This window comes from Haemaphysalis longicornis, unplaced genomic scaffold (genome assembly GCF_048455015.1).
Source record: "Haemaphysalis longicornis isolate Haplotype H1 unplaced genomic scaffold, Haemaphysalis longicornis Haplotype H1 scaffold_4, whole genome shotgun sequence".
Lineage (NCBI taxonomy): Eukaryota > Metazoa > Arthropoda > Arachnida > Ixodida > Ixodidae > Haemaphysalis > Haemaphysalis longicornis.
The window spans coordinates 176,402,311-176,422,322 of NW_027526361.1; the positions used below are offsets into that span (position 1 = coordinate 176,402,311).

General features: G+C 50.2%; 1 protein-coding gene across 5 annotated transcripts in view; it reads right to left on the bottom strand.

The window, feature by feature from the left end:
* The window catches only part of LOC144179522 (uncharacterized), an 87,206-nt gene that overhangs the window by 37,543 nt on the left and 29,651 nt on the right, over window positions 1-20,012 (bottom strand). For 4 of the 5 annotated variants that reach the window (XM_077707911.1, XM_077707912.1, XM_077707908.1 and 1 more), the window contains 2 exons: window positions 13,792-13,920; window positions 8,699-8,789 (listed from right to left, as the gene is read on the bottom strand). In XM_077707911.1, coding sequence (XP_077564037.1) covers window positions 8,699-8,789; window positions 13,792-13,920 — 220 coding nt within the window. The remainder of the gene's footprint in view (window positions 1-8,698; window positions 8,790-13,791; window positions 13,921-20,012) is intronic. The other variant, XM_077707910.1, reaches the window with a different exon arrangement.

Below are 20,012 nucleotides of genomic sequence, written 5' to 3' on the forward strand. Positions count from 1 at the left end.
CAGAGCAGCCGTAACAGAAAATTTGTGCTCACTGTGAGGTCCCAGAAGCTTGGTTTGCACACTGTAAACCTGCTTGTCACTTTGCTAAAACCTAGCTAAACATGAGATGTTGATTGTACTGCGTGCGTTGACAATTCAATTCGCAAGTTCACTTGCGACGAAAGCCGTAAATAAGTGATCCGAAACCGTTATTCATCAAACCTTCCTTCAGAGTCGCTAAAATTTTATTTAAAAGACCCGTTAGAGCGGCTACATTTATATCTCTGCGCTGATCAAAATTCAGTAATTTTATGTTGCCTTTTGAACACACAAAAAATATCGTAAGCTCTTAGAAAGAATTTCGGGGCAGTTAAGTAGTGTTACCATTTCAGGGCATCCCACAAATGCAAGAATGCGTCATGCTACCAGTGAAAGCGATTGAGATTGCCGTTGTAAACTGAATTTCAAAGATCGAGGCTTCCTGATTTGTTTCTATTTATGCTGTTATTGAAGGCTCAAAGCCATAGTCGGGAAAGATCGAGCTTGCTACGAGCCACAGCGTACAAGTTCATTGTCACAATTACGGCCATTCTGAGATTCCCGATGAGCCGTCGCTTTTTTTGGCGTAGTAATAAAAACTGACTGCCGCTTCCATGCTATACATTGAACGTTGAGGAACCGAACTACAGCATACCACTCTTGTTTGCACCTTTCGTGCGCTCATACTGCGAGAAAAAAGCACGAAGCGCGCCCACAGTGTGCATTCCTACGGGCCGCTCTGCGGAGCATCCACACTAGCAGCGCGACGGTGTCGCCACCTACATGTCGAGCTCGCGGCGAATACCCGGTTACAACTTAAGAACGGCAACGGAAGTTGCCGCTGTGCCTCATCACCGCAGCCGGATGTTCCCGCGCGGCGCAAGTAGTGCGTTACTGGGAATATTTTGAACGTGGCATGAGCCGTTTTCCTGATTCTGTGGACTCAATATACTTATAAACTACTGCAGTGACGACAAATAAACTACGTGAGAAAAGGCAGGCGACATTATAAATTCACCGCAATCTTCTTTCAAAACGCGCGCGTCCGTTGACATCCGGGTCCGTCGCTTCGGCGGAGTGATACCGTACATGAGCGTACCGTACTCACGAGTGCACTACTCGTGAGTACAGCCCTCATGAGTACTAACTGCAAGTACATGTACTCACATCTGTACTCGCTCGTCATCGTACTCACATTTTTCGTCTGGGCCTGTACTCACTTATCATCATACTCATTGTTTTTGTCCGGGTCTGTAATCATTCATTATCGTACTCACTCGTGAGTATGAGTACAAATGAGTGTACTCGTGGGTGAGTACACCGACCCGATTTTGTCCAAGGAGGGCAGTCAGCTTAGCAGCTGTTGTACTAAAACGTGAGTTGGCGTATCTGTGGACAAAGCGTCTTGCTACCCAGTGACCTTAACAAAGTGCGCAATTACATCTCAGATTCAGAGGTTGGCGAATCCCTGCACATCAAGGGTTTCCTAGTCTGCACTCAATTTGTACGGGCTCCACTGACAGGTGAGTCCACTCCACAAGTGCACGCTCCCGTGCAAAATGAAAGCTGCCTATCCGAGAAGAACTGGCAGCTACGAGAGTCTCAGCGCTAGACATTGCTGGCTCTTGCGAAATGTGTGCGAAATGTGTGCGAAGTTACTGTGGATGAAAAGAGGAATGCTAAAATCCCTGAGGAAAAAGTCCATTCGTTCTCTGCTCTTCTTTTCCCGTTGTACATAGTACCTCTCTTTCTACTTCGATTCTTTCATGTACCATGCCGAAGGCATCACGCTGTTTGTGGGCACTTAAGGCGCGTTCCCACTAGGCTGACGCGACGGCGACGGCGACGCGACGCGACGGCGACAACGACGCGATGGCGACGCCGACGAGTCGCCAAACCATCGGCCAACTGCCGAGTTGACCGACCGCGCTGTCATACTACGCCGACGGCGACACAAACACGTCGGCCGATGGAAAGTCGCCGTAGTGTGACTGACTCGCCGACCGAAGACGCCAACAAAACCGGTCGCCCGATCGGTCGCCGGACGCGTCGTCGGGAATTGACCGAGAAGTGAAAACTGTTCCCCGACAACATTCGTGCCGCAATGAATGTGGCTCTATTTTGATAGTTTCTGGAGTGTAATAAACTCAGTAACGTCCATGAAGCCCATATAACTCAACATTAGCGCTGATGCAATCCGTATCTTGGCGTTCGACGCTTCGGCCGTGCTCTTCGGCGACCCCGCTACCCCGGAGCTGCAAACTGCAAATGTGTGTGCGATCGGCTCGCCTGTAGAAAATGTAAGGTCAGTTTCGTGCAGAAGAAGGGTTACGTAGGGTAATTTGGGTAATAAGGCATCAATATCGGCCAAGGTTTTTCATGTGAAACGTAAAACCAAAGTACGGCAAGCACTATCCCCGCAGTGGAAAATCGCAGTCACAGCCGCGCGCACACATTATTGCGAGCGCTTTCGCAAAGCAGCGGAGTTGATGGCGATCAGCTACTGTGGGGGCTTCGGGGAACCTTGCTGTGCAAGCGCTATTTAAGCAATTTCAGTTTACCAGCCAGGAATTCTGTAAACCAGCTAGTAAACACCGACGTATGACACGGAAGGATGGACCTCCACCTATTACCCAGGCTATTTCGCAGCGCAGCGCCATTTGGGCAGTGGCGCAGTGCTCTCGCGCGTCGCGCCCGTGCGCTCAACGTTGCGGGTTCAATTCCCGGCGGGGTCAGTTTTTTTTTTTTTTTTCGGTGTGAGCGGTTTTTTAAGGGGTATGGTTTGCGCATCCAATTTGGAAATCGCGTGATTTTGAGAAGCAACTACCTTTGCAATGAAATATTTCCTTCGAAACAGCAAGTGGTGTCTTGAGCCACAACAATTTCCCTTTTCTTAATCGCACCGTGTTTCTCGAAAATGCGGTACCATGGTGCAAAGTAAGGCCTTCTCTATTAGAGGAGCAGGGGTGAGACAGCATAGACAGATTTGGGAGCAGTTTTCGGAGCAGCAAAATCTCGATTTTGGAGCAGAAGAACCTTGATTTGGAGCAGAAGAACGACATTTATTATGTCACCTTAGGAGCCTAAAAAAACAAATTTCTGGCAAATCAGGGGGGTGGGGGAGGGAGGGAAGTGCACCTTTTAATTGGTTTTGAACGTACATAACTCTGAAACAGCTATAAAGTTTTTCTATCAGAGTATCACAATTGGTATGACATTTTTACAAACCATTTTTAAATTTCTAGGCTCTATGCATAGATGGCGTGGAGCGCCGTTGAGAATATCGAATTGAAAAACTAAGCAACTCCAAAGCATTTTTATTATCATGTGAATGCCTAAATTATTGTTTTTGCAATCCCAGACCCAGTTTTACGCACAAGTGTAGAGCCACGGCAAAAGTTGCGCAAAGCGAGGTGCCAGTCGTCGCACCCCCCCCCCCCCCCCTCCCCATTTCAATCCCCAAGGTACACGTTCACTAAGATCGTAATTTGAGTAACGTTGGTATGTTCAGCCACCTCCCCCTTGGCTCCAAATTTCACTTCAGATAGATGCACCATTATTACTAGCGTGCAATAATAGCCCGTCCTCAGACACTGCTTGAATATTTTGCGGCGATGTAGCCTGCGCCGCCACTTCTGCAGCGTTTATCGTCCCATTCCCGCCGCTCGCAAACTTGCTGTCAGAGGCAGCAATAAATCAGCGTTTTATAACACCGCAACGAGTGCGAAATTTCACTTCAAGCACGCACCGCGCCTCACACTCAACGCCGAAACACGGCGAATTCGCCGGCACCACTTGTTTTTGATGAACTCCCGTCTTTCGAGTCGCGCAGCTTCCCGCAACAGATCAAACGACTAAATGTAAACCCAGCCACCCCCATAACCAAAACCACGGTACAAATCGGCGAAGAGCACTCAGCCTGAGCAACTGCTTCGCCCGGCGGCCATGTTTTCCAATCTTCACCACACCAAGATGGCGGCGCTCGCTGAGCGCTGATGTCGTACCGGAGATAAGGCGCTCCGAAAATTGCCGTTTTTTCGTCAACTTGCACAAGTAGTTTGTCGCCTCAGTACACATAAGCATTTTTTCTACAGGACTTTGGAATGGTTTTCGATAGGGAAACTTTAAAACTCGCAGAATGTAACATGTGCAACCTGACGCGACTTTCGAAAAAAAAAAAAAAAGAATATATCTCTGAGACAGTTTCATGCGGTGTTTTATTGAATGATCAATCAACCAAACCTTTACAAACAGCATCCCCTTGGGGGTGCTGAAAAATTATGCCGTCAGTAAGCATTTTTCCCAACTGAGACTGACCGGTAGCGTTAAAATTCTTGGCTCTCAGACTGTTTTGGAGCAGTTTGGCGCAATTTTTGCGATTTTCAAGCTTTTGGAGCAGCCTGGCGCAGGAAAACAAATTTGTATCAAAACTGCGCAATATGCGCAGCTGTCTCACCCCTGGAGGAGGTTAAATTTCTGCTGACGTACGCACTAACTTATATGCATATTTTACGTGCTACAGAGGTCTTTTCGCCGGTGGTTAACATCCATATTATTACTGCCGCGGCAGCAGGGCACAGCTCTTTTTTCTTTGTCCATGATCTAACAAGAAGTTGAGGAGTACATACAGTACAAGCAGCGCACACGCCAGTACGCACGAATGGCTTCAGTCGTGCTGCGGTGACACGATACCCCAAGTTTGACTAGAGAAAGAAAGAGATCCCCGGCGGAGAGGCGAGGCGGCGGAGTCGGCCGTCGCGGGGCTGTCGGTGTGGGACGTGCAGACACCGACGCCTCACCGATTTATCGCCGACGCCGACGGTTGGGCAACGGTCGGCGTCGGCGCGGTGTGACATGGCCGCCGACAGCTCGCCGACACGATGTTGGCCGACCAAATCGGCCGATGGTCGGGCTAGTGTGACCGCGCCTTTATCAGACCCATAAATAAATAAATCAGGGGTGGGACAGGGTATGTGCATTTGGGAGCAGGCGTAATTGCCTTTTGTAGCACATTTGGAGCAGCCGCAGAGGCCATTTGTCCTAGAACCCAGTCCTCACCAGGAACGCAGTTCTTGTACCATATCTGGAAATTTACAATATGCAGAGTTATCTATGTTTTGGTTACGGCGAGAGCACCACGTTATCACCATTCAGAGGGTAAACCTCACGAGCAGAATCGAAGGAAATCCGATAACAGGTCTCGTGTTGTGTCCAGGAGAGGGCAGTGTTTATGCGAACTTAGCTAGGGGTAGGGCAAATAAGTGGAATAAAACAGGTAAGTTGATTCCTGACAACCGACGTCTCTAATCATCACCACGGTGGTATTCCGTAAAAAAATGCTTTGCTAGCATTTTTTTATTTGAACAGCGGTTAAAGTAGAATAGAACAGCGGTTGCGAGAGTCGACGAACCTATGACGTAGACTACGTAGTGAGAGCGTTAGAAGGAATAATTAATGCTAGACCATCCTCCACATAACAAGCTAACCCCAAATTTCACAGGTGAAAATGAGTACTAATTACCTAACCACCACAGTGAACTGAATTAACAGGCGAGGGTGAAGCGTCCAAGACCCTGCTTGTGCAATACATGTAGCTGCGCTCATCGAAAATGGTCGACTAAATTGAAGTTCACCTCCAATAAACTACAACCTTTCGCGCAAATATTATTCTGTTAAGTATCTGTTTGCGATGTGACACAAAAACTCACGCTTCGTCATTTTCTACTGATTGTGGCACGAGCGGCAGGCACTGGCAAACAGAACTGTGCAAATGCAACACAGATAAATCCAAAGTGAAGGTGGAGAAGGCGCGTAGTGCCTGCCGCCTTACAGCCATAGAGTTTCTTACAATACAGTTAAACCTCGTTATAACGAAATTGAAGGGGCACCGCGATTTGCTCGTTATAGCCAATACTTCGTTATAGCCGTGGCCGACATTTACTGCAAATATTTGCATTGTAGTTACCTAAAACAAAAAGCGGGCGAAATAGCATCTTGCTGCACGGCGATAGTTAGTAAAGTAAACACATTCCGGAGGTAAAAAGGAAAAGTCACGAACCTACCGTATTTATTCGAAAATAGGTCGAGCACGACTATAGGTCGACCCCCTAAAAATTGAAGTCGCCGAAAAAAAAAATAATATATTCGATTATAGGTCGACCCATACTTTTAAGAAAAAACTTGAGGAAACTTTTTAAAACTCCCATTTATTTACAACGCGGTCACCTCACTGGTTGGAGCCACACACTGCGTCGTCGTCGGAACTTGCGACGCATGCGCCGCAGTTCATTACCCACCCCCGCCCCCGACTGGCTTTGAAGGCTGGACGGCCAATCCTGCCTCGCAGCGCTAACTGTTGAGCTTTGGTCTGAATATCGCACGCTCCTCTTCCACGGGCAGCCGGAGTTTTTTCTCGAGAGCATCGTGCCTTCCAATTGTAGGGCCACGAAACGCACGACGCAGTCCCCTACAAGCAAAAAGTTCGTCCCGCTGTTTCCGCCATCCCCTGATCAGCTTTTCATTAACGTCTAACTCTCGCTGAGCGGCGCAGCTGTTCAAGTTCTCAGCAAACAGGATCACCCGCCGCTTAAAGTCCGACGTGACATCGCGAAATGCGCACGAGAAAAACGTTATGTGCGGAAATCACAACGAAGCAAACACAAAGAAAGCGCATGAAACGGAGAACGGGAGATAGTAGAGACAGCGAGCGAAGCAGGCAACGCCGTTCCGTTCACGAGGTGGCTACGCTAGGTGGCGAAAGTCACCTTTACCCCCACCTCGCGCTAGCCGCTACCGCGGCTCCGAAGACACCAAGCCAAGCCAATCTGGCTCTCTAGCCAATACGTCAGCTCGCTTATAGTGCCTAGAATATACTAGGCACTATAGTTCGGCCGCAGGTAATGCGCGATAGCCGGCAGCCTCCATGGCCGGCAGTGACTGTGGGTGGTTTTCTTACGCTGATTGTTTTGTTATTTTTTCCCTTATTTTCTTGCCTGTCTTTGTTCTAGATGCTCCGCGCTGCCGCCTCAAATTGAAGAGCGCCGGGCGCGACGGAGAAACGGATCGCTCGGTGCGCTCGCCATTTTTGATCACAACTATAGGTCGAGGTTCTTCGGTCACGATTATAGGTCGACCCTCAATTTTTAAGCACATTTTCGGAAAAAAAAGGTCGACCTATATTCGAATAAATACGGTACTTTATTGCAGTTCAAAACTCGTATTTCAAACAGACTTGGCTACGAAGAAGTCCGTAATTGGACATTGATGCACCTTCCTGATGCGAGCGATGGCTCCCTCAGCTGCGGCCGCTATGTTCACGCCATTTTCGCGGCCCTCGTGCGCGCCGAAGTAGCAACGCAGCACGTCCACCGCATCTAGTGCCTCCGACGCCGTCCTTAGCGCTTCTTTTCAAGCCATGTGCAACAGTGCTGACGATGGACTTTCGGTTGCTCACGATGGTGGACAGCGTACTCGTCCACACGTCAAAGTCTCTTGCCACCTTACCACGGAGTGCACCTTACCTTCCTTCACGCTCGATGCGACGGCTTTTATCATAGCCGTCTTCTGTTCAAGCGTAATAGTCTTTCGCTTTCGCTTCCCGCCTGTCGCACTTCCGTTGTTGGAATCACGCCGGCAGTACGATAAAAGATAAGGCTGAAGACTGCCAAAATCCACGCACACACAACCACGCATCGACGTCGGCGATACGAACAGGGGAGGAGGAGAATGGGGGGGGGGGAGAGGAAGGTGACGCAACAGCGCGCGCCGTGTGCATTGGGGTTCTTCTCGGGCTGACCGCGGATAGTCCGCGACCGGATTCCCCGAAGCCATAGATACGTGGGAAAATCGAACGTCGGACTGCTTCTCGGGGAGCCTGCGGCGAGTCTGGCACTGTAAATCGAAGGGCCCCATTGTCTGCATGCCGTGCGCAGCGAGAGGAGGGTGGGGGCTTCGCGGGCGCAGCGTCCGCAAGGCGCGCCAGCCAGCTTCGCGCGCGTGGCGGGAGTGCTAATACAGTTGCCGCGTCACGCACTGTCTCAAATCACGTTGCGCACTGTTGTAAAATTAGGTAAAAATTTGATTTCTCAACGAAATCTGTTCGTTATATCCCGTAACGGGGACATTTTACCTCGTTAAAACGAGGTTTTAAATACATTGGCTTCCATGGGGACTTTCAAGGGGAATTACGATTTGCTCGTTATATCCATTATTTCGTTATAGCCCGTCTCGTTATAACGAGGTTTAACTGTATACAGCTAGACAAACTCCAAGTCCATAGTCTCTCATAGCCCCGAAGAAACTGAAACCATGACCGCATTGAACCTGAAAACATGTTTCAGACAAGTTTTTGTGCACAGGGCATCACGGCAGTCGTGCCTAGTGGCTCAATTTGGGCTCTGCGGCGCAGGATGGTGCGATAAAATAGTTTGGTGCAATAAAGACGGCTCGGCGTAGGATGGCGCGGGGTAAGTTTGGTGCTCAATAGTGAAAACAGCGCAGCTGTGCCCCCCCTGCTAAACTGCAGTAGCAAATCAGGCAGCGAGGAAACACTGCACGCTCATCAAAGACAACTGGCCAGGCCAGGCCATATCCTTTCCGGGGCATCCCTGTCAAATTCAACCTGAAATCGTGTGTAGTAGCAAGTAAGTGTGACCAAACGCAGACAGGAGGAGGCGCTCACCATGAACCCCCGGCCCTTGATCTTGCGTCCTGAGCGGGAGATTTGGGGTCGCCGGCTGTAGAAGTTCCCGATGCGCCGCTCCTGCTGCTGCCTGCACGCAGCATGGGGGAAGGGGGCCGTCAACAAAGAAATGGCACACTAAGAAGCAGACGTCACCACCCAGAACCTCACGGCGGCTGCGGAGTCTACTCCGCTGCCTCATTTCAAAACCGCGCAACGCTTGTATCCAGCCTCCCATCCTATTCAGGGTGTCATGCACGCGACTCGTCCGCATCATTCCAACCCACCCTCTGCCCCAAAACTCAGCCTGCTTCAGCTTCGCCCAGGCAAACTTGGAGCTGCAGGGAAGGCTTCGCAGGTGAACAGGCCCCCCCTTTTTCTCGCAGACCGATCCCAAATGCTTTGTGTGCACACTGCAAAGTGGCCCTCCTTTCCCCTTTCTTTCCAGCACGAGCAACACAAAAAAAAAAGGGAGAGGGGAAAAGGGTAAGAACAAGCACTGGCATGCTTTAGTAGAATCACCACCCCTCGTCACTCATTTTTTTGCAGCGCTTTTTTCACCAACCTATAAAACAGAAATTTTGGTGTTTAACCCGTTAAAGCTACAAACGGGCTGTGAGGCGTGCCAAGTGAAGGGCGTGGGATTAATTTTGACCACCTGGGGATCCTTTACATGCGTCGAGGGGTCGACAACCAGGCATTTTCACTTTTCGCCTCCGTCACAAATTCAGCCACTCCAGCCCAACGCCGTAGCCACTGAGCCACTGCAGCGAGGTCAATCTATAAAACCCGATTAAGTCTAATCGATGCTCTGATGGTCAGGGTAGATCTAGGCTGACAACACTGTCCTCTGTTGAGGGCATAAGTGGAAGTGGCACACTTGGCTGGAGGAAAGAAACGGCCAGACTTTTAGACCCTGAGTGTACATGTCACTCCTCACGGATCACCTTTGGCAGCCACACTGGTTGCACTGCGATTACAGGCAGCACACAAAATGTCCACGACATCTGATACGACCCGCATGGAGCTTACATGAACCTCTGCACCTGCCGTAGTTGGTGGACTGGGCGCCAGCTGTGGAGGAGAGAGGGAGGGGACCACACAGGTGTGTGTGTGTGTAGAGCACTGTCTACGTATGCAGTCTACGCTCGTCACAGCGGATACGGCTACAACGGACCATTCCTGTTGGTTTGTTTGGCCCCATGCATTTTACATGGAATCCACTCCGCTCCAACGGCTTAGCAGACTACCAGCTACAACAGACTAAACTATTTTAATTGAATGTAAATACATATCAGACTTTCGCGGTGCTGGCACCCCATATGCTTTACCTTTGTTTGTTTTGCCGAGGAAACTACTACATCTGGCAGCATTGTCGGCACAGAACCAGCCATTGGTGCAGCCAAGCCAAGCCAATGGCAGCAGCGTTTTTTTTTTTTTTTTTTTTGTGCAACCAGCGGCAGGGTAGCTGATTTCACTGTTGGATAAACAAAGCGTAATTAAAGCTGTCAAACGCGTCGAAAAACAGGCCAATATTGCCAGAAGTACAGGCCTGTCGAAGCAGACGGTCCGCTTGACCGTTAAGAACAGAGATACTGCTGAAAAATGCAACTCCAGCGAGACTGAAGAACAGTGCTTTTGCAAAGTGGGGCAACCGGAGGTCAAGTCTGCCTTTGGGAAACGTCAGGCAGTGACCCGAATTGTTTCACAAACGGTTTCGGGTAAACCTGCCTCGTCACTCAGGGTTTTTTGAAAAGAGCTTGGCTACTTCTGCTGGCCATGACTTATTTTTATAGCTGGTTAGTAATTGCTCCTAGTTACGCTGTTGCTTTATTTGCTCAGCTAATTGTACGTCTCTACGCACTCGACTGCATGTGCTTCGCCTTTTCCAAGTGTTGGTGCTAAGCTTTGAAAACAGCGTTAGGCCATTATTTTCACTCACGTGAACACGGTGCAGAGATGCTGCAGGCGTGTAGAAAGAAAAAAAATTGTCTGTAACATGTATACACAATTCAGGTTCTAACTTTACACTCATCTACCCACCCCCTTCCCCCTTTTCGGATACTGCATACTTCGGATAAAGCGGACATTTTTTGCCAGATTAAGAGGGTCCATCGTAACGGGCGTAGACTGCATTCTTATAAAAATAAAAAGGCTAGGCAGCAATTGAAATTTTAATATGCAAGCGAACAATAAAATATTCAATTTGCGTGCCTCTCAAATACAGCAGTATTCAAAAATTTCAAACTTTTTTCAAGTTTTTCAATGTTCGCAAATACATAAACGCATTCACGCTTAGTCGAACCTGGTTTTAACAAACTCAAACTTGCTGATTTACCCCGCACTTTAAGGCACGCAAAACATTCCCCTAAAGACACTCAAACTGGGTCTTCTACAACATGCTGGGCATCCCATACAGTATCGCGCTTCGAAGCAGGCGCCCACACTGCACCACCGGCTTCCTTCACTAGCGACCACTGGCTTCTGCCAATTCACCTGCACCAACGAAGGCGTGGGCAGCCACTTCTCTTGTAGCAGGAGGCTGAAGCAGCCCTTGGACTTCCCATACCCACTGGAGGCAATGATGCGCACACCATCATCCTTAGCAGCAGCAGCCTATCTACGCCCACTGCAGGGCAAAGGCCTCTCCCATAGATCTCATAGATCTCATAGGTCCTGTGCTAACTGCAACCAATTTATCCCCGCAAACTTCTTGCTTGATCTCATCTGCCCATCTACAGTGGAATCTCGGTGATACGAATTCGGTTGATACGAATTTCGTTGTGATACGAATTTTCGAAATTCCCCGGCCAAAATGCATTGTGTGCAATGTAAAAAAATTCGGATGATCCGTATGCATTTATCTCTCCGTTGCGGGTGATACGAACGCGCGAGCAGAGGCTGCGGCGTGGACGGGAGGCGGGAGTGTTGGTGCGGCCGTGCGGCCTTGGTTTGGCGTGGGCACAAAAGCATTAGTCCTCCCCCGCAGTAAACCTCCTCGTGGGGAGGCGCTGTTCCGAACGAACCGAACGTTTCGCCCTCTCGACGCCTGTTCTTTCTCTTTCTCCCTCCTTTCTTTTATCTCCCGCTGCAATCTCTTTTCTCTGTACTTTTCGTTTCCGCTGGCTGCAGCTCGGGTGCCTCTAGCTTCCTTTTTTTTTGTATTATACTTGAATAAACCGCGGCAATCAAGCGTTCCCTCATTTCTGACTGCGATTACCCTCGCCATTTTGCTTTCTCCGCATTCCTCGCTTCCGTCTATGCCCCGCGCTCGACTTATCCTGTTGTCGCCTTGCCTGCGCCACTTGCGCGTCGATTATGTTGAAGCGTGAACCATATGGAGCGTTTTCTGCTCACGAAAACACGCCGCACACGCCGCAGGCGCGCTGACGCCGCCGCAAATACCACCCGCATGCTGCGCGCGGCGGCAACATGGCGGCGTCACCGGCCGCGAAGTGGTGCGGGTAGCTCGACCGACCGCTTCTGATCGCTCTTTATGATGCCACTTAAGAAACAAATGAAGTCGCTTGTACAGTAAAGGAGCTGATAATGTGGGCGAAAACGACACTACAAAGCATTGTCGGCGCGGTTAGGGAAAGCGCCAATCAAATATCCGCAACCGTGGTAAGCCTAAACACCTCCGGCGGGGCCAGCGGGCTGTCTGGAGCGCTTTCAAACTGCCGCCATGAAAAGCGCGCCTCCCCAATGGAGCACCCCCACTGCCGCGCGCGTCGCGCATTATTTTCCGAGCGAGGTACAGAATCTGACGCTGGGCGAAATCGTCGACGCAGGCGTAAAAATAACGCACGCGCAACGCCGACGCGCACGAATTGCATGCAGTTCACGCTTGAGTTCGTGTGCGTGCATCGCGTCGGCGATGAGCGCGCGTTCTTTTGACGCCCGTGTCTACGATTTCGCCCCTGTGGCAGATTCTACCGATTCTACCTCGCTTGGAAAATGATGCGCGGCAGTGGGAGGAGCCTGCCGACTTGCGCCAATGGGGAGGCGCGCTCTTCACGGCGGCAGTTTGAAAGCGCGCGCTGCAGCTGGCTGGGCCACCTCCGTGGCAGATATTTGGCGCGGATGATATTTTATAGTGCAGTTTTCTCCAACACTGTCAGCTCCTTTTTACCACATGAGCAATTTAGTTTACATCGTGAGCTGCATTTTAACAAAAGGTTAGAAGCGGTCGCTGGAGCTACCTGCACCTCTTCGCGGCAAGGGCCGGCGCCATGTTGCCGCCGCCTGCCGCATGCGCGGCGCATTTCCATTTTTTCTTGTTTTCTGATGATACGAATTTTCGGGTGATACGAATTTTTTTGCCGCCCCTTGAGATTCGTATGACCGAGATTCCACTGTAACTTTCTGCCGCCCCCCGTCACGCTTCTCTTCTCTAGGGATCCACTCTGTTACACTTACTGACCAACGGTTATATTGCCTCCGCATTACATGCCCTGCCCACGCCCATTTCTTCTCCTTAATTTCTGCTAACATGTCCTTAACCAGCGTTTGTTCCCTGACCCACTCCGCTCTCTTCTTGCCCCTAATGTTACACCTATCATCTTCCATACACAGGCGCACACAAGCAGACCCAACCAACCCCTTCGAAGTAAGAAAGCCCATGCACTGCTTCACATCCCAACTTTATCTCATCAAACGATGGGCATCGTTCATTGCGCTCGAGTAATACCCCTTCCTTTTCCCGTGCGTGACGTTGGAAGCAGTGAACGGCTCTGCCAACTTCTGCGATGACACGAGAACGCCTCCAGCTTGACACTAAGGTCTTGTTAGGCTGGCTTAGTGCCTTGCACGAGACGCCCTCAGTAGACACACCCCGGAACTTCCCCATCTCAAACGTCACGCTCAAAACGCTCCCCACGATTTGCCCACGGGGATCCCATGCGTAAGTTTTTGCACAAGCATGCCTTGGAATAAAATGTTTGCACTAACGGTACTAATCCCACGTGCAAGGGCTTGCGAAGGCCGAGTTGTACCACCTTGCTGAGGTGGTACAACTCTGCTCGATGACCTGTTCCTTTAACACTGACATGCACATGTCGAGAGAGAAGAGAGGCAAGTCCGCCACCACTCACACGGCGGACTCGGGAACGCGGCGCATGAGGAAGTTGTTGGCGGGCACTTCGGGGATCTCCTCGGGCCGGATGATGGACTGCTCCGCATCCTCCTCAGTCCGGGGCTGCTGGTCGGCACCACTGCGGCTGCTTGCACAAGGGGAAGGTAACACAAGGTCAGGGAACACCGCCCCGGGTTTGCACTGCTGATGCACTAAGGGCCCCACTCCACTGGGCCAAAAAGGCGGGCTGTCTTGGCAGCTGCTTGCACACACACACACAGAGACACAGGACAACCACAGTGTTGGACACGGCAGTGACTTCCACCCTCTGCTTACCCTGACCTGGGGGGACTAATCGAACATGGACATCGAACCCGGATATATCTAATTATTGTCGACACAGGGTGGTGTAAACATCTTCTTGGGAATCCCATGCAAAGGTATAGTGCTGTTGTACACGTGTACGGAATTCCCGGGCAGATTCAATACATCGAACGCTGCGCCACAAGTTCTCCTGCAAGTGCGCTTCTCCTTACAGAATGGAAGTGGTGATGATGACATTTTGCAAGCGGTGCCGCGCTTGGTGAGAGGGGGCAGCGACGGCCTCGTCCCGTCCCTTTGGTGGCCTTTAACAACTGCTCACGGTGTAGCATGGGACGTAGCCGCATGGTAGCGAGAACGCGGGGGTGCAAAAGAATAGAGGGGAATCCAAACGGTGGCACCCGTTTATGCGCTTGGGCTATTACCCGTGGTAAATCACACAGGGGGTCCCATGTGATGTGGTGCATGCACGCAATTCGAAGCGACTAGGGAGGACATCATTCGACAGGTACACGCCGGTGTAGATATCGGTTGCGGAGGTATTAGAAATTCCTCGCAGCATTTCTGAGCGGATACTACGCATCAAACCTGACGTAAAGGCAAAGGCAGCATGACCTGGCAGGCCATTCCAGAGCGTTCCGTGCGCAAAGCGGCTTCGTTGGTTGGCTCCAGACGGGAGGTGTTCGAATATCGAAGGCGACAACCCTGAGTGCCTCAGAGTGAATTTAGAGAGCTGTCAGCATTCCCATGCACCATCCCGAACGACACAACCGCACGCGAGTTCGTAAGCACTGACCACGGTGTGCAGGCTAAGGCAGACATCACTGATGCCGAACATGCGGACCCTACTAGCAGCCCTCATGACGCTTCCAACCGCCTCTTGCAATTCACCGCTGTTGTGGCACAAAAAAGGATAGTGCCAGATTTTCTCTTTTGTGGCGCATTCGTAAGCTTGAAGACAGTTTGGTGAACTTAACGACACAAAAGAAGCGAGTGAAGGTCAGAGACCTTTTTCACGCTAAATAAAGTGCGGTGGCCCTAGCACTGTGGTTAGAATTTTCCGCGCTTTGAGGAAAAAACCACCTGTCACGATCTTAGAAAGATCTCAGTAATGTGTGGAATTCTCAGATAAGTTTCCAATCGGCATGTTTTATGTTTGAAATTATCGATACACAGTTAAACCTCAATGTACCGAACCACGGAATTTTCTCTAACTTCAAGTGTATGCACACGATGTATTTTCACCCTCTGTGTAACGAAGTCCCGTTTGCCGGAATTTCAATGTAACAAAGTTTCACGGAGAACAAGGCACGAAATTTAAGTTGTAGAGGTAGATTTTTTGGAGACGCAAGCGGCGAAATGGGGTCTCAATAAAACGTGAACGGCGACACGGACCACCCAATGCCGCAGATGCAGCGAGCCCCTTGCCTACAAACTGCGTGGTGTGCATACACGGCTGGCGCACTGTTTCTGTTTCTGTCGGAGCTTAATGGTCTGCATGGGCATCAGCGTGAACTGCATGGAGCATTTTCTCCCCGCAAAAACGCAAAACGCGTCCTGCGAGCTACAGGCGCGCTGACGCTGCCGTGAGACCACCCGCGCGATGTGGGTAGCCCCAGCGACCGCTTCTAGCCGCTCGCTGAAATGCAAGTTGAGGGGCAAAGGAGAGGGGCATGTGAGAAAAAAAGCGGATAACGTGGGCGAAATTTTCACTGTAAAACGTGATACGCGCCGCTTACAAAAGCGCCCATCAAATATCCTCCTTGGCGGTAAACCTAATCACCTCTGGCGGGGCCGCCTCATGCCGCCGCTTTGCCCTTCGTTCGAGTTGGCTCATGCTGGTTCGGTTTCATCGTCCCAGCAAGCATTTGTGAATCTTTATGAGCCTCGCGCGCGCGTTTATTTTCACAATGCATCCGCAATCGCGCGCCGCTGCTACGATGGCTAGAGGGGGGAAGTGCGACGGGCGACGTATCCGCGCCGTGGAAAGGAGAGGCGCGATGTGCGATGAAATTTTCCGGCGCCACTAGGGGCGCTGAAACACCGCCGGCGCGCCCGCCCACTCGCCCGCGTAGTAAATCCCGCTGTGTACGTCGATCGCTGTCAAAGATCGGAAGCGTAGCTCATGTGCCACTGTGCCAAAGGTGTGTAGCACGTGATATTGCGCAATTCATGTGCGATGTAATAGGCAACGTTGCATGCACTGATGGCGTCGAAAGCGCGAATATGTTTTGTGCCTGGGTGCCGAAGCGGTTACCGAACGTGCAGGATATGTAACCAGAAAGTTCTGTGGTAAAATCTCTTGCCAGCAGTGTGGTTCTGACCTGACAGTCACCAGAGCGGCAACTGAATGCCTCGCGAATATGTGCACGCAACAGTTTGAGAGGGGAAGCCTTTGCAGTGCGTTGGCCACAACTGTAACAGTGTTAGAGGATGCATTTACGATGTTCTTCTCAATAGAGAAACTTCACGTGTGTGCATGACCTTATCAGGGGTGAGACAGCGGAATCAGATTTGGGAGCAGTTTTTGGAGCAGCGAAATCTCAATTTCGGAGCAGAATGATGACATTTATTATGTCACCTTAGGAGCCTCAAAATCAAATTTTTGGCAACTCGGGGAGAAGGGGGGAGTGCACTTTTTAATGGGTTTTGAACATACATAACACTGAAACAGCCTTTCAATGAAGTTTTTTCTACTAGAGTATCACAAGGCACGAACTGCACTACCTTTTTACAAGCGATTTATAAATTCTTAGGCTCTATGCATAGATAGCATGGAGTGCCGTTGAAGACATCGAATCGAAAAACTAAGCAATTGTAAGGCATTTTCATTATCATGTGAATGCTGAAATTATTATTTTTGTAATCCCAGAGTCGGCTTTACACACAATTGTAGAGGCATGGCAAAAGTTGCGCAAAGCAAGGTGACAATCTTCGCACCCCAGCAGCCCTCCCATTTCAATCCCCAAGGTGCGCATTCACTACGATCGCAATTTGAATAACGTTGGTATGTTTAGCCATTTCCCTCTTGGCATTAAATTTCACTTCAGATAGATAAACTATTATTACTAGAGTGCAATAATAGCCCGTCCCGCTATCGGCCACTGCTTGAACATTTTGCAGCGATGTAGCCTGCGCCGCCACTTCTGCAGTGTCGATCGTCCCATTTCCGCCACTCGCAAGCTCGCTGTCAAAGGCAGCAATAACTCAGCGTTTTATTATAACACGACAATGAGTCCGAAATTTCACTTCAAGCACGCACCGTGCCTCTCACTCGAGGCCGAAACACGGCGAATTCACGGGCCCAACGTTGTTCTCGATAAACTCCCGTTCTTCGAGTCACGCAACTTCCCTCAACAGATCAAACGACTAAATGAAAACCCAGCCACTACTATAACCAAAACCACAGTAGAAATCGGCGAAGAGCACTCTGCCTGAACCACGAGCAACTGCTTCGCCTGACGGCCATGTTTTCCAATATTCACCACACCAAGTTGGCGGCACCCAGTAATGTTGTTCCGGAGATACGGCGCTCCGAAAATTGCCGTCTTTTCATCAATATTCACCAGTAGTTTGTCGCCTGAGTACACATACGTATTTTTTCTACAGGACTTTGAAATTGTTTTCCATGGGAAAACTTTAAAAAACTCACATATAACATGTGCAACCCGACATGGTGACCTTTGAAAAAACTATCTTGGAGACAATTTTATGCGGGTTTTTTATTGCATGATCAATCAATTGAACCTTTACAAACAGGATCACCTTGGGGGTGCTGGAAAATTATGCCGTCAGTGCACATTTGTCCCCACTGAAACTGGCGGGAGCGTTAAAATCCTTGGCTTCCCCCCCGTTTGCCACCGTTTGCTTGCGTTAACACCATGCCTTTTCATGAATGCCAACGCACCCAGCGTCTGAAAATTCCGCTATGCGTCCGGCTGTAAAATACACTCTTCCTCAAAGATCGAAAACAGCGCTATGACAGGACAAAGAAAGGCGAGACGAGACTGCATGCTGTTTTCGATACTTAAGTACGTACCAACAAGCCCGCATTAGGACTCTTTCTCTCTCTCTCTCTTTTTTTTTAGATTCTCAATGACATTAAGCTTCTCTTGCCGTTCGCTAGATAGCGAATCACGCATCGTTTTTTTTTTTCTCTCCTCTCTAGTTAATCGTATTTATGCAGCTCTGAGCTGCAAACAGCTCGTGATGTTTGCACCGCGCATCACATGTCCTTCAGCACTACTCTAAAAAAAATTTAAACTCAACCCCTCTCTTTTTTTTGCTCAAATGTTTTTCTTCTTCTCAACGCAAAGTGTGCACGACGCGCGTGCTAGTGGCTCTGCGCTGCTCTCTTGAGCACACCAGCGTCACGTGGCGCCATCTACAACTCCGCTCCGAATTTCATCGCTCCCCTGTGCGCCCCGCCGCCTACCGCCCGTCACACTTCCCCCCTCTAGCCACCATACCGCCGCCGGCTTCTGCCTCAGCCACGAAGTGACTTGCGCTGTGCGTGGCAGTGGGAGGAGCTTTACCAGTTTCGCCAATAGGGAGGCTTGCACCCTATGGTGGGAGTTTCAAAGCGCTCGGGGATGCCAGCTGGCTCCGCCAGAGACGATTATTAGGCTTACCGCCGCGGAGGATCTTTGATGGGCGCTTTCGTAAGCGGCACGTATGACGTTTTACAGCGAAACTTTCGCCCACGTTATCCGCATTTTTTCTCGCGTGCCCCTATCGTTTGCCCCTCGAGTTGCATTTCAGCGAGCGGTTAGAAGCGGTCACTGGAGCTGCCTGCATCGCGCGGGTGGTCTCCGCGGCTGCGTCAGTGCGCCTGTGGCTTGCGGGGCGCATTTTTTCGGGGAGAAAACGCGGTTTACGCTGATGCCCGCGTAGGCGATTAAGCACCGATAGAAACAGAAACAATGCACCAGCCGTGTATGCGTGCCACGTTTTCTTTTGCAGGAAATGCTTCACGGGATGAACACTTCATTAAAACCGTGAATTTCAATGCAGCGAAATTCTAATGTAACGAAGTAAATTACGAATTTTACCGACTTCGTTACATCAAAATTTAACTGCACCGAACTATTTCCCGATCCCCTTGCAGTTCGATGTATCCAAGTTCGACTGCACATCCAAAATGTGTGAAATAGAAGTGCGAATGATGAGACGAACCTCTAGGTCACGAACCAGCTTACTGGTTTGCATGTACAGAGAATCAAGAACAGCACACATACGCTAAGGCTGTGCCCGCCCTGAGCCCTGAGCCCTTGGTCACCATCCTACACAGAGTGAGATTCCAGAGCTGACAACACAGGAGCCCTGAATTGAGGGCTTCTCCTGCTTTCCTCCTCTAGATTAAATAAATAAATAATCGACACCACCACCACCACCATGTCAACACTCGCACTGCCCTCTGGGAATCTTTGCGGAAGAGCCAAAAATGTCGCCCAGGGGGCCTGTTTGGTCAGGCATCTGACGAGGAAGTCTCAAAATGAGAGCAAGCAGAATTGGCCAGGCATGTGACGAGGAGCCCCCTTCCCCTAACAGAGCGGCAGTGACAATTAACAGCTCCACATGACAGGAGACAGAACTCAGCACATGCCCACAACATGCAATGCAGGTGAGACCACACAACTGGGGTCTGGCTGGTTAACCTGTACTTCTTCGGCCCTTCGAAAGCACTTACACGCAGACTGGCATTGTGATAAGGCTGCAAAATGTACGCCATTTTTCACTGCAATAACTGGGCAGGCCCGCAGGAACTAAAGACAAAGCCAGAAGTGTGCTCGAGGAGATGAACAGAGAAAACACAAGAGAGAAAACTGTGTACCTGCAAAAGGATTGCAGAGGAATGAGACAGCCAAAGCCCCTTTGAGAACAAATGTGCATTACAAATGGAGGACACTGGACACAAGC